At 36.2% G+C, this 15011-nt stretch overlaps 1 protein-coding gene across 5 annotated transcripts in view; it reads right to left on the reverse strand.

Moving 5' to 3' along the window:
- Positions 1-372: 372 nt before the first annotated feature.
- dixdc1b (DIX domain containing 1b) overlaps positions 373-15011 on the reverse strand; it is a 31921-nt gene continuing 17282 nt past the window's right edge. For 4 of the 5 annotated variants that reach the window (XM_082141137.1, XM_082141135.1, XM_082141136.1 and 1 more), the window contains exons 6-19: positions 11710-11816; positions 11470-11624; positions 11299-11388; positions 10860-10913; positions 10226-10276; positions 9818-9922; positions 9666-9719; positions 9057-9149; positions 5937-6002; positions 5699-5860; positions 5557-5623; positions 4778-4886; positions 4548-4656; positions 373-1899 (exon numbers count right to left, since the gene is read on the reverse strand). In XM_082141137.1, the coding sequence (XP_081997263.1) occupies positions 1732-1899; positions 4548-4656; positions 4778-4886; positions 5557-5623; positions 5699-5860; positions 5937-6002; positions 9057-9149; positions 9666-9719; positions 9818-9922; positions 10226-10276; positions 10860-10913; positions 11299-11388; positions 11470-11624; positions 11710-11816 (1390 nt within the window). In that variant the 3' untranslated portion in view covers positions 373-1731. The remainder of the gene's footprint in view (positions 1900-4547; positions 4657-4777; positions 4887-5556; positions 5624-5698; positions 5861-5936; positions 6003-9056; positions 9150-9665; positions 9720-9817; positions 9923-10225; positions 10277-10859; positions 10914-11298; positions 11389-11469; positions 11625-11709; positions 11817-15011) is intronic. The other variant, XM_082141138.1, reaches the window with a different exon arrangement.

Genomic DNA, 15011 nt, shown 5'->3' on the forward strand with positions numbered 1-15011 from the left:
CATCTAACGACCCGGGGCGGTGAGACGCTTATTGATCCATCTCAGAGATGCCCACCTAAACCAGCGCAAGTAAGAGCTAACATTTAAAATAATTCATATTTTACACATTCCATTATATATGGTCCACTATATCTCAGAAACAATTACTTTTTCATTAAAATGTAAAAAAAGATAATGTTGTATTTGCTACTATAAGTTTTGTGTGAGTGCTGTTCCAAATATCAACAGAAATATAACATTCTGTACATACATATGATAAAGATATATTATTGAATGTAATATTCTTTATCACTAGGGGGATAAAGAAGATTAATAGTAATGATAATACTTTTAAAAATAACATTTATTTAATAAAAACACATACATAGTGTATTCTGCTTCAAACTGTTTATTTGCAAACCAAATAACAATCTTCTTCAACCAGAAATGCAAACAGCAGTAATCGGGAGGGTAAAAGCAGAATTTCAGTAAAGCATATGCTGCTTGTATAACCATCCTTTGTGAATGAACGCGGTTCTTGTTATCAACAGGCTTCTCTGATGAAAGTAATTATATCCTTTTTTTGGAAACAAAGGAGACATTTTCATATCTTTAAAATATTATTCAGTATTTATAGGACATCATTTATACAGTGTAAAGGCACTATGCCTCGCTCTGTCTCTCAGATATAAACATATTTACATAAATATAAAACAGAACAAAAATACAAAAGGCAAACTCGGTCACCTCTCTCTTGTAGCAGATTCCAGGCACTTTCCTGTAAACTCAAATCAGTGCAGTTGAACAGCACATCTCGTAGTTTCTAAATTACATTTGAAAGCCTGCAATAATCAGAAAGCGCTTTCTTGCAAATTATATGAACTACATTTATATATGGTGTCAAAATCATGAATAGTAATCTCACATTTATGCCATACAGTCAAATCTTCAGTTCAAACTCTCAAAAGACATTCATACAAAAAAGCCTTCATCGCCTGTGTGAATGTTACTGACAGAGGGCTCTTTAAAACGGCATACTGAATGATATCGTAAGATCATATATCAAACAAGCAAAATGCTTTGGTCCTTGGAATGTGTCTAACATATGTTTTAGGGAAAGTCTTTCTCAAAGATAAAAAAAGCGAGGCAACTACAGGCTTTAAACTCTTTTCCACTCTATACTCACACATATTTGTCCTGCTATTCTTTCTTAAGATTCACAACACATTCACTCAAGTACTCTTGACAGTCAAGATTCTCTACTTGTCTCTTTCCACAGCAAAATTATATCAATTTTGGTTAAACGAAATAAAACAAAAAAGTACTCTGGCAGAACCTACTTTAAAGTAGGTAAATTGAGAAATCCAGTGTGTCATTACAGTAACAAACAAAAGGCTCCTTGCGTCTGCTCATCAAGCATTTGCTGGAATGGGTGTCTGTTCTATGGCAAGACCTTTAAAACAGATCAGAAATGCTTTTCTCCCATCCTCTGTAAAGTTATATGCGTGTATTACTACCGGTCTGGACAGGACACAAGATGGGGGACTTTCTCCATTTGGTGATCCTTCAGATGTTCCTCTATGTCCTTTCAGGTTCATTCTGCTGTTCAGCTCATGCAGGATTGAGTAAAAAGTGGGTGGGACTTTCTTAGGGCACTGAAGAGAATTCCAATCTCTGTACACTTAAGTTACAAATCAATGTTATTTCATTTTTGGCACTTTATTTCCTTTGACAGATTCTTGCAGACGCATGTTAGGTCCTGTGGAGGAAAGAAAGAGAGAGTGAGCTTAAAATGGTGAGAAACAGATGTGGATGCCAGCTGTGTAAGTGCACGCAGTACCCTATTTGCCCATGATCCTCCTCTACCCAGGCCACGATCTTCCCTTCCCAGCCAGGCACCACTGCATCATCCTGGAAAACCTGAGAAGCCAGTAATCTCCATTACTTTCTCTTTATACAATATATGTAACATTTTAATTAAATGTTTTTAATTAATTAATTTAATTTAAATCAGTGGTTCTCAGCCTTTTTGACTGTACAGTCAAAACATATTTTAATATATTTTTTACAGAAACGGGAAATGTTGATATAAATCATTTAAAGGTGCAATAAGCGATTTCTGAGAAATGCTGTTGAAAATGTAATATTTTAAACAGCGTTAAAAACACCTAAACAAACAATTTTGTGAATATTTGTTAGATGTTCTGTGCTGAAAAAAAGGTGTTTGTACATAGTCCTGGCTGTGTAAATAGGAGTGGATCGAACCGATCCACGGAGCACCAAAACACACTTGTAGCCAATCAGCAGTAGGCGGTGTATAAACTCATGATGGGACAGGAGAGAGAGAGTGAGCAAGCGGGATATTTGTCGAAAAAAACTATAGAAGAAAGATGGCTGAGATATATTACCAAAGAGGAAAAGGTCAGAGGAATATACAATTTAGCTCCGAATATAAGACAACCCATCCCCCCCCCCACCTTTTTTTTTCAAGATGTACCTTTTGTGATGTACCAAGATGTACCTTTTGAAAAAAGGCTTTTGATAAAGAAAATGCTTTCATTTGAAAATAATTTTCATACTGCATATTTGTCATATTTAAATTTTTGTATTGAAAGTATGGTAAATACTAGTAAAATGTAACAAAGATCACATTAATACATTTTTTTTTTGGAATACCATAAAAATAACCTGTAGCCCATCTGAATTAAATAACAATTAGGCTATCATCTCATAGTGAAAACCATGTAACCTACCAAATCTTGTTTGTCTACTTTTGAAATCTGGGTATCGTCTTATGTTTTAAAATCACGTACAGGGGAAGTTTGGTCCTGTCAGCGAGGCATGCAAACATGACAGTCACATGGCTCTTAGACAGTCATTTTAAAGTCTGAAAACAGACTTTTGCTTTGTTTCTGCTCATAAGTGAGTAAAATTGTTTTTTTGTGCCATTTTATAGATCTAAGAAATGTTGTTGTATGCTGTTGTTAAATCTGAGTCATCTATCCTAGCACAAGCTGTCTGATGTGCCAGCTGGTGGTTTCCTGTGTTGCATAGTGTTCATTATTTTGAGGGTGAAGCAATTGAGGGAGGACTGTGTTTGTTTGGGTGTTGATTTCAAATATTAACAGTGTTTCTCAGAAATCACTTGCCCATTACCAGGGTTGGGGAGTAACGGAATACATGTAACGGCGTTATGTAATCAGGATACAAAAATCCAGTAACTGTAATCCGTTACAGTTACGTCAAAAAACGTAGTAATCAGATTATAGTTACATTTTGAAAAAAGGGGGAATACTTTCAGGATTACAATGGTTTCATTTAAAACTAAATAAATAAGTATTTTGGCATAATAACACTATATTAAGCGCTGCTTGATTATACAGTAGTTCCTGGTTCTGTTGCCAGTAATGACTCACGTGTGCCACCCGCTGGTGCATGTGCAAATAACAGCTTTCTACAATCTCCTCAGACGCAGATTGAATCACTGCTGCTAGTAGAAACGATGCTGCCTGCCGGTAAAATCGCTTTTAATTCATGGAAATTCTGTTGCTATTTTGTAGAAATTAGGAGAGTAGTTTTTTTAGTACCCAAAATGTCCTTTCTTAATCTCTTCTCACTAAACGGGATGTTCGCTGTCTAGGTAACGTAGGGGAACTCCCACTGCCAACGCCCCAAGTTCAGTAAGGCAAATTAAGAAAGATCACGGCTTTAGTCAACATGTAGGCCTATTTTAAAATAAACAAATATGTAGATTGTGTAAAAATTTTAAATGTTGTGTTTTTATTTTTTTGTTAAAAATTTGTTACAAATAAAACAAAATAATCTGTAATACCATACATTAGCCACTAGATGTCTGTATAGCCCTTTACATAAATATATATTCAGGCCTGTGTGTATATTTAGCAAATATTGTACACTGGACCAAATTCTTAAAAAAAAAAAAAAATTGTTTTATTTTATTTATAATATTTCTTCTTGCTTGACTTTATTTATATATGTGACCTTGAAGTAATCCAAAAGTAATCAGTTACATTACTTTCATATTATAGTACTTGGATTACGTTACTGAATACTTTTTTTATGAAGTAATTTGTAACTGTAACGGAATACATTTTTAAAGTAACCCTCCCAAGCCTGCCCATTACCCACAATTCATTTTGTGATTCCAGAAAGTTTCACAAAGTGTGTGTTCTTCAATAAAAAACAATAGTGTTTATATTGAACTTTCTGGAATCCCAAAATGAATTGTGGTTCATTAATTTACATCTCCTTTGAATAAATATTGTTATAATTCTGTTAATAATATATTATGCATTGAGGGGAAAAAAGAAACAGTTTCAGTTTACATCATTTATATTAAAATTATTGATATATTTTATAATTTTACTTATATTATTAATAATAATATATTATTTAGATAATTTTTAAGTCATCATGTCTGTGATTGTGTCTGTGAACTGTGTGTACTGTGCCTTGAAAGTTTTCTGAGGCCCCCTGGTTGAGAACCACTGATTTAGATGCTTGAATATAGAGAGAATATATCCTGTTGATTGATTATGTGGCATTACCTCTTCCTTCACAGTGCCAAACTCTGGATCCAGTGCTTTAAAATGGTACCGATAATTGCCTTCTCGATCTACGGCATCCTTGAAGTCTCGCAAGGTGACCTCCCCCAGCCTGACGACATAAGACAATGGAAAGTTTCATAGCACATACCTAAAGTATACTGCATTATAGAGATTTAAGACTAGAGACCCACTCAAGCAAAAATATATGTGTAACAAAGAGTCTGACTGACCTCTTGGCGATGTTGATCATGAATGGCGTGAGTGAGCGGTCAGTAAAGTACAGGACTTTGGTGCACGCTGATGAGTTTAGCGCAGGGCTGCTGTGAGAATGAGCAATTTCTGTAATTGAACAGAGGACATTCTTCACTTTAGAGGTGTTTTAAATATGCACCAATATACCTACACTAGTACAAATAAGGGGTCATGAATTGAAAAAAACTAATTTCCCCAGATTTTTTGACCTATAAGAGGTCATTGTGCTATTGTAAGTTTCAGAACTCCAAATGTCCATGTTAGTACAAAAACAGTTTTTAATTGCCAAGCTGGAAAAGCAACTCGTTTTGTACATCCCAGTTTTTATTACATAATAGAGATGAATTCATCAGCACAAGACTGCCTCCACTGTCAAATCAACGTCTACTTCTGCATCATTGCTTCTTTAGTCACGCTCACTCACATGTTATATAATAATTGCTACAACAGGATTACTTTGGACTAAAGATAAAATGACCTTTCAAGTGATCCTAATATTAGGAATGTGGCAATTTATTTTCGAATGTTTGTTCAGTACATTTCACTGTGGATTCTTTGGTAAACCCGTCAGGCTTTTACAGAAAGATATGGACCCGACAGAAATGCCACAACATGTAAGTAACTGTATTAATTCTAATGCCTAATCTGTGATCACTGACTTTTGAAATAAGGACTCATGACTAAACTAAACGCTCAAATTCACATTGTTCCTCCTAGTCCTGTCATTTCCTGTTTTGGGATTAGGATGTATTCTTACTTGAAGTAGGAGGCCAGGAGTCTCCATCTGAGTGAGATGCTTTATGTCCTGGAGATTTGCCTCGGATCTACAAAGGAACAGATTGATTTTAGAAGAAAGAATTCTGGGGCAATGTAGATCGGGTGCCAAACATTCCTCGTACCGTCCTCTCCTGTTTGTGGCGTGTTTCCAGGTCACAGAGGCGATCCATCAGGCTGGCCACACCTTGCTCAAGCGTGTCCAGAGTGTGATGCTGAGGGTTGTGACCTCCAAAGCTGTTCCTCAGACTACGCAGAGCATCTCTTACTAACTGCAGCTCCTTGGCCTACAAGAGACACAATTACATAGATCTCTATAGATATAATATAATATCACTGAGAAAAGGCTTTAGGCTTATTTACCCCATGGTGAGGTTTTGATGTTGTGACCGGTGGGTGTGAGTAGCCGTTGTTTTGCGAGCCAGGAAGCTGAAACATAAGACAAGTCTTTACTTGAAACTTTAATGATTAAATGGAAGCACTAAACATACTCTGCAATGTGTGAAAACAAACAGCCGTGGGGAAAACAGTCCAATATGTATAGGTGTGTTACCTCTGTCTCATTGCTCATTAACTCTTTGACAATACTCTCTAGTGATGTGTCGTTCATGAACGATTTGTTCATTTTGAACGAATCTTTAATATGACTCGGGACTACCGAGTTGTCTCAGAGACTGATTCGTTCATTTTGTGTTGACCGCGCATGCGTGCAACATCCCACAGGTTCTGTACATGAAACAGAAATGATAAGTTCATCTTTCGAGTCTTTTGGGACTGAGTCCTTCGTTCTTTTGTCACTTGACCGCTGGCATCTCGCTACAAATACAACATTATTAGATTTGTATCTTTGACTGTGTCTGAATGTATTTTGTTTTATATATAGGAATTAACATAAAATTATCAAAATATATGTGCAATAAACATAATCTGAAAAATAAAAAAAGTTCCATCTTGTTATTGTCCCTGTCCCTCTTTTTTATTGTTAAATGTTTCTTGTGCATCTGTGGTGTGTTTTTATTATTATTATAGTTGTTATTATTAGATTAGATCACAGATATATATATATATATAGTGTCTCTATGGGACTGACAGGAAGAACGAAAGACTCGAACGGAAGACTCGAGACTTGAGAGATGAACTAATCATTTCTGTTTCCGGACTGGTACTGCAGTGCATTCAAATGCGTTCAAATGCATATATGTGGCTGTGTCACACGGCCCAGATCAGACACTGACGAGTCGACTGAACTAACGTAACATCTCGAAGTTCGAACCCGAAGACAGACACGAGAGGCGGGGAACTAAATTTGAAGTTGCAAAAGAAATAACGTCTTGGATCAGGAGGTGAGGTGAACTAACAGACTGCATTAGCCTGAACTTAAAGGGGTGGTATAATGCCCTTTTCACAAGATGTAAAATAAGTCTCTGATGTCCCCAGAGTGTGTATGTGAAGTTTCAACTCAAAATACCCCACAGATATTTTTATATAGCATGTTAAAGTTGTCACTTTTTGAGGGTGAGCAAAAACGCATCGTTTTTGTGTCTGTTCCTTTAAATGCAAATGAGCTGCTGCTCCCGGCACAGAGGGCGGAGCTTCAAGAGCTCCTGTCCTTTTTTACCTCAAACAGACATGCACTGAAAATTTCTAAAACTTTTAGCCTTTTAAACCGGAGTCAGACAAAGATGGAGAGACTCTAGTGAAGTGACAATATGTAGACAACATTTCTGAATGGTTAGTTGATGAATTTTTGTATCTGATGTGTAGTTATCTTCTAGTCATTGATTAGCATATTCTGTCTTGATAATCTATAAATCGCATTCCCGGGGGCAGGTTTATGTACATTTTAGGGTTAGTGATGTCACCAACCCAGGAGGAAGCTTGTGTAGTTCCTACCAGCCGTTTGTTGTAGTCCTTAAAAAGTTATTTCTTTAAAAGCAAATATCTCCCTTTGCTTTGAACTTAGAGCATCGTAACTTTGCAGATGTTTTTTATGCTCAAACAGCAACATTACACACTAACTAAAGTTAGAAAAGTGAAATCATATTCAACCCCGACATAAGACCCTCCCCCTTTAAGACCCAACTAATCAATTAATTAAACATTTCGGTTTCTTATAATTTGGCTTTGGCTGCAAGTTTATTTTTATTTTTTCAAATGTAATCAACATTTTCGTAAGTACTAGATGTGTTGGTCTATTTAACATGATATTTTAATTATATTCTGCTGAAATGAACGAAATGACTCGAAAAAAGATTCATTCATTTTGCTGAACGAGATTCAAAGATCCGAGTCAGTAAAATGATCTGAACTTCCCACTACTAATACTCTCCTTGTGCTCTAGCTCCCTCTGCGAGGCAAGTCTGAGAAACACAGAGACATTCTCTTTCACACACAATCGTCCTACAAAAACAAGTGCAGGAGTCTTCAGCTACATAATGAGGGAAACAGGTTAATAATCATTAGGGCTCAACCAAAAGGATTTTTTTAATGCTGGGCTGTTTAGGCTGGTACTTGCCCTGGTGACATTTTCACTTGCAAAAAAGAAAACGTTACAATTTTTCAGCTGCATATTTTTAAGTTTCAAAATCATTATTCTGTGCATTTAACATTCATAGTACAACTAGAAAAATATTAAAAGTATTTTCATCATATATTTTTTATTATATATTTATATTTTTTTACATCATAGCTTTACACAGTAACATTACTTTATAAATTAGACAAAAAAAAATTTCTGGTACTTGCCCTTGTGGCATTTTTGATAGCAAAAAAAAAATATATTTTTTTCTCATTTCCTGTACATTTAACCTACATTTACAAATAAAATCATATTAGACTAATGTTCATTATATATTTTGTTTTGTACATTATATATTTAGCATTTTATATATTTGACATTAATATTACTTTATGAATGAAACAAATGTAGAAAAAAAAGCTAGTTTGAAGCAAAACTTGTAAATATTTTTTTTTTAAATTAAACATTAATTTGCAATAATAGCTGTACACTGACATAAATGCATAAAGTCATAAACAAATGACCTGGTCTTCATACCATCTATAAGGAGGACTTTTTTCACACAGGAACAACAACTTTGAGCTGTTGCATCGTGTTTCACACCTTTAGTTCAGATTTCAAAAACATGTCTCAAGCTGTTTTTAGAAGTAAGAACAGGTTCTCTGTTTCACCCCCTCACTCTTTTTGTGTTTGTTTGCTTAACAGAAGCTCTATGCATGTGCAAACTGAATTAACTTGGCCATGTGTGTTGGTTCCATCAACTAGCCCGAACCTTTCTCACACTGGTAATGCACTGTCCTTTTTGTCAAGCCGTGATTATGACAACGCTTGGAGAGACAAAGGTTTATGATGTTAAATTATAACACTATCCCATCTTATCCATCTCTGCCTCTGTTAGGAAAGCAGTAACTATTCTGCATTTCCATTCCCATCATGCAGTTCTCCTTCAGTCTGCAGACACGTACCTGCTGGCTGCTGCTGTCTGTCAGCTTGCGCAGTGCCTCATCCAGCTTCTGCTGTTGCTGCTGCAGAAGTCGATCTTTTTGGCCCAGTTCTTTCTGTGCAGCACAAAGACAGTGTGTTTAAATGCATTATATATGTGGTTTAATTAGAAAAGCTGTATGATCAGCATCTTTTATATCTTTTATAGAAATAGCATATTTTGATATGAAGGAAAGCTGCAAGCTACTCATAATGTACAGTCAGTTTACTCTTTTGAAAAAGTAGTTAGCCTTACACTATAAGTTACTAATCAAAAGTAGTAACAAGACTGAAGATATTTGAGGGGTGAAAAAAAAGCAAAAGTTACAGTTTTTTGATAATTTCTTTCTAAATGTATAATTACCAGATAAAAACAGAAGATCTAAATTAAGATGACAACATTAAACAGATGAATTTACACTATATATATCACAAATAAAAATAGAAAACACTATAATGTATATAAAAACAATCAAAAACAGTGGAATTAGTAGAATTTGAATAAATACCATATATTATGGTACATTTTTGTAATAAACATGATTATATTTTTTCATATCACAAAAAAAAAGAAAAAAAAAAGAAGAAAATGCCTTATATTCGCTGAGAAGTCTGCTCCTCTCCTCTAGCTTCCTCTGTAGCTCAGCCTGAGAAGATATACACAGATAATACTTGACAACCGGTCTCAGATATGGTATAACTGAAAAGAATTTAATATGCATAGCATAAAGACAGATGCACTCACATTTTGTCCTGCCAGCTCATCTTTGGCCATACTGGTGCGCAGGAGTTCCTGTTTGAGCTGCAGGACTGAGGACTCCTGCACAGCCATACGCTGCTGAAGAGCATCCTGATGATGCGGGACAGGGTAAATCAATCTCAACATATCTAACTTGCTCTGCTTTATGCTTTTAAGTGTGACGGTGATGATACCGGGGGCAACTTTTTGGGCAATGTTGCCAGTGCACTTTCCCATTGAGAATGGGCAACAAATTTCAATCTGGATACTTTAGATCAGTCGTGGGCCCTGTGTCTCACCTGGTTGACAGCAACATTGCTCAAAAAGTTTCACCCGGTATCATCACCTATTATTACCTATAATTATTTATAGGTGTTATTTATATTTATAGGTTTGGAGATGAGTAAGACTCACTTTCACTCCTTGCAGGTTGCGAGCCTCCTGTTTGAACCTCAATAGCTCCCTCTGCATGTAAAAAAAACAACCTCACATCATAGACCAGTTTTAACAAATATCAGGAATGGACAAGATCAGCCCATCAATAACTAACCGAAGACCAAACTGAAAAATACCACAGTGATTATGAAATGATCTGTCCTACATCATGAAGGAGTCAAACAAATTTAAATAATATTCAAAAATATGCTAAAACAGTCCAGAGATGGAAAAGTAATATATTACAGTGTGTGTTTCCAGCAGAAAAAAAATCGAATTAATTAATTAATTAAAAAGAAATAATTATTTCATAATATTAATAATAATTATATATATAATGAATTATAATTACTCACATACAGTATAAAAAATAATATATATAAAGACTTTTGTCAGGTTTTTGTCCTTAAAATGTTCTTGTATGTAGGACTAATTTCTTATGCCTCTAATCCCAAGCCTCTGTTGCTAATTACAAAATGTCATTTTAGAGCTAGTAACGGAGACTTGAGCCATTGATAGCAGACTAATGCAGTTATTAATGCAGTTATTTGAGAAAGAGAGAGAAATTAAACGTGTGTATATATAATGATATAATAATATGACTAATGCCCACCTTTAGATCTTGACTCTCCTCCATGCTCTGGTCCAGACGACTTCGTATTACAACCTGTACCACAACAACAGAGGGTTTTTGCTGCTTCAGAACAAAACCACATATATTCCTACATATTACGCTAAACACAGAAGGAACTGGTACACACGACAACCTTATAGAAAACAGAGAAGAACTGGGAGAGAAACAGACATCGTAGGAGAGAAGGGGAGAAACGGATACCTGCGTCTCTCCCACAAACAAAGCAAAGTTCACTGTGAGTAACATGATCTGCCCTGATAGAGCTTAGTGAAAGAGCAGGAGAGAACGAGAGAGATGGGGGGAGGAAGGGGCATAGGAAGTCACATATTATCAAGAGGGAGGGATATGCAGGATATGGAAGAAAAAAAGAGGCCAATTTGGGCTATAAAACAATTGTGACAGAAATAAAGATACGTACCAGTTGCTGCTCTGCATTTTCAACTCCCTCACCCAGACTAAGCGTCACCTCCTGCTCATCCTCAGGTAATGAACCGTGCAGAAGGAGAGCCTACAAAACCACCTGTTATAAGCCACAAGCTCTCTAAAAGCAATACAAACTAAATTAGGTGATAATACATGTTAGTGTCACCTGTAGGCTGGACACCATTTTCCGTGCCTCCTGCATCTCCTTCTCCAGCTGTTCCTGTTGCTCACACAGTTTGTCCTCCCAGGTGCAGTCACCAGCTTGACCATCATGCCCCGAGACGATGGCCTGATCACACAGGGCCAATTTCACCGTGTCCTCTAATGGTAAACAGGGACGGATCAAGACTGTTGTACGTGGACGAGACCATCAATGTCCAGATGATTGATTGCAATGGATAAATACCTGATTTAATAGTTTTCTCCCTGGACAAGGTGTCTAACAGTCCTGCCTTCACGTCTGATAGGCTGATGGAGTCTTTGGGACTGTGGGTGGGACTCTGTGAACTGAGGCTGTGGAAATAAACAAAAAAATACAGTTTCTGATATGGGGCTAATAACTTTACAGTCAAAGTCAAATTTTGTCTAACACATGCCTTTTTATTATACTGTAAATACAATTCCACTTATTGCAGAATCACCATGGAGTTGTTCCAAGAGTGAGTTACAATATCACAAAGACTTTTGTAATTTATGTTTATCAGGTGCTGCATCTGGTTTCTCAGAAAGGCAAAGCTAGATAAAAATAAACAGTCCTGAAGCAAAGGAAGAAAGTGCCTTTTTAAAGTCAGTTGCCATGGAGACCCCTCGCAAATATGAACAGGCAAGTCTGTCAGGATCTGAGGAGCTTCTGTTTGATCTGATGCCCTATCAATAATGCACCGTTAATCCGTTTCAAAGGCACAGGCTTATGAGCCAATGTCTGGCATGCATGAAAATTATAACACCTTCAGTTTGAATTATGCTATACAGTGCTTCTTTATCAGCTCAAAGACATTGTAAAAATAAATCCATATGAATTGAGTGGTTTAATCTTAATAAACACAATACTTCGCAAGCACTTTCCAGGCATTCATATAATCCTACAGTTCAAACTACAATCCGGCCTCTAGCTCATAAATGCCAGAGGAGAACTGGCCCCCGACTGAGCCTGGGTTCTCCCAAGGTTTTTTTTTTCTCCATTAGGTCACCTGATGGAGTTTTAGGACACCATTAGGTCACTTGATGGAGTTTTTCGGTTCCTTGCCACTGTTGCCATTGGCTTGCTCAGTTGGGGATATTTTGGGGATATTTTGGGGATATTTAATTAAATTTTATCAATCAATAAATTCCTCTTGAAACAAACTTTGTTGTATTATTTTAATTTAATACTGTGAAGCTGCTTTGATACAATCTGTATTGTGAAAAGCGCTATACAAATAAACTTGACTTGACTTTCAGAAACCCTCCACCTTCCCCAGCTCCACCTGCATAGATCTGCAATGGGTTATTCATGTATGCTATATTGTAGCAGCAGCATATCTTTCTTGTTCACAGCAGCGTATCATGTATTGGCAGTAGTAAGTCCTGTACTTGCTTTGCAGCAGCAGCAGTGTAGCAGATCTATTCCGCCTAGATCAAACATATCAACACTGTCATATCCATTACCATGCAAAACACTCAGAGAGTTGTCATGACAGAACTATGATGCTATATGATTAGGGTTGGGTATCGTTTGAATTTTAACAATTCCGATTCCGATTCTGTTTATCGATTCCTAATTTCGATTCCAATAAAGTAAAAAAAAAAAACACCTTAGATTTCATTCACATTTATTCTAAGTCTTATTGCAAAACATTTCATTGTGGCTGAATACCATGAGCAAAAATCAACAGGCTAAAGAACACTTACACAAGGAACTTTTGCCTATGGTTTAAAAATACCATTTAAAAACAACTAACCTAACTAATATAAATTTCAAGCATTATTAAAGACAAGTAAACACTCAGTAATTAAAAAAGAACAAATTAGCAATTGCACAAATAAATACAACTGAACGAAGATACGACTGAAATAAACAGTGTTTTCAGATTTTCAGGTATTCAGGAACAGAATTTGTAATCAAATGTTAAATAACAGTGTAGTTTATGAATACAATATAAGCTACATTACAAATATATAGTTACAAAAGTTATTCAGTCAAGAACAGCGAGTGAATTTTCTCTTTATCTTTTGTTGTTTGGTTAACGTTATTGTAGAGATGGCAGCATGACTATCAGGTCATGGATCCAATATACTGTTACACAAGTCTTCTTACGCTTTAATGGTTTAAAATCACAATAAAATGTGCACAGCAGAATTGAAATGCACGTTTCTTATCAAATCACCAATTCTTGCAAATTTGGAACCGGTTCTAAAATGGAAGCGGTTCTCGATACCCATCCCGATTTATGATCAATGCACATACATAGAATGCACATCGCATATGGTAAATGGAAACTCAAAAACACACCTCATTGGTTCAAACAAGCAGCTGGTTTGAGCTTCCATTTTTCATATTCACGATGTAACTTACAATATCTTTATGAACTTTTTTGTAGTGTCAAATTTGTGTTGTAATGGATCAGAAATCTCTATTTCTAACTCTCTCTCTATATTTTTTTTACATCTTCATTTGTGTTTTGAAGATGAACAGTTTTATGGGTTTGGAATGAATGGATGGATGTTTAATTGATGACCCAAACATTTTTGGGTGAACTAACCCTTTAATGTTACACTATAAGTTTTCTGATCAACGTATTGGCTTCTATAAACACAAACATTGATGGTCTAAACTAAGAACTAGAAGATAAAAAGTTGTTTGTGGCACCAGATTGTAAAACTTTCTTTAGTTAAAACAGGATCTTCGTCATCTTCATCTTCATTTTCATTGTAAGAGTGTATGGTAGGAAAATGTGAAAAGTATCAGTGTGAATATAGAGATTTCTGTCAGTATTAGTTGTCCACATGAATTAGACTAGTGGAGGAGTGAAGGATTGACACCACAATGTCTTTCAGGCCCTGGAGCGAAGGACATGGATCTAATCTTAACCCATGATGGGTTATCCAAGTGTAGCCCTGGCAGACCTGTCTGTGAGGGGACAGCAAAAGATTGCAGTGCCAACAACCTCACTCTTTCTCTGTCTGCTGTCTTTATGCATGCCAAGTTGAATTCCCCTATATCAATTCTCCTCTAAGAAAAGTCACAAAAATGAAAGAACAGTCCTGCACCCATTGACACAGATGACCTTCACATTAGACAGAGTGTGAAGACTATGCTGTCATAGTCAATACTGCACTTATATCGGGGAATAAATCCCATCCACCTCATTGGTTCAATTCGTTTGCAGTGAAACGTAACTGACATTTCACACAGACCAACACACAGAGCAAATGGATCCCGTCTGGATGACCTTTGGAGAATTCATGTTTATTTTCAGACAGATTAAGGCCTGGGGATCCCCAAGTCAAAATTCATTCTGTGGATTTTGTGCAGCAGTTTAATAAAAAAACAAAAAACAGCCAGAGTATATCATGCCTGGAAATCTCCAAACATTTTTGAGCTCTGCAAATTATTTTACTTATGTGTGATGGATAAAGACAAATGACCAAGGGTGATCCGCTTTGTCGTCTTAACAAAGCAACAATGCTTCTTCTCGAAAGAAACAGAGAGCTTGTTGTTGTAGTTTT

Source organism: Leuciscus leuciscus, assembly GCF_965113295.1.
Source record: "Leuciscus leuciscus genome assembly, chromosome: 16".
NCBI classification, from domain to species: domain Eukaryota; kingdom Metazoa; phylum Chordata; class Actinopteri; order Cypriniformes; family Leuciscidae; genus Leuciscus; species Leuciscus leuciscus.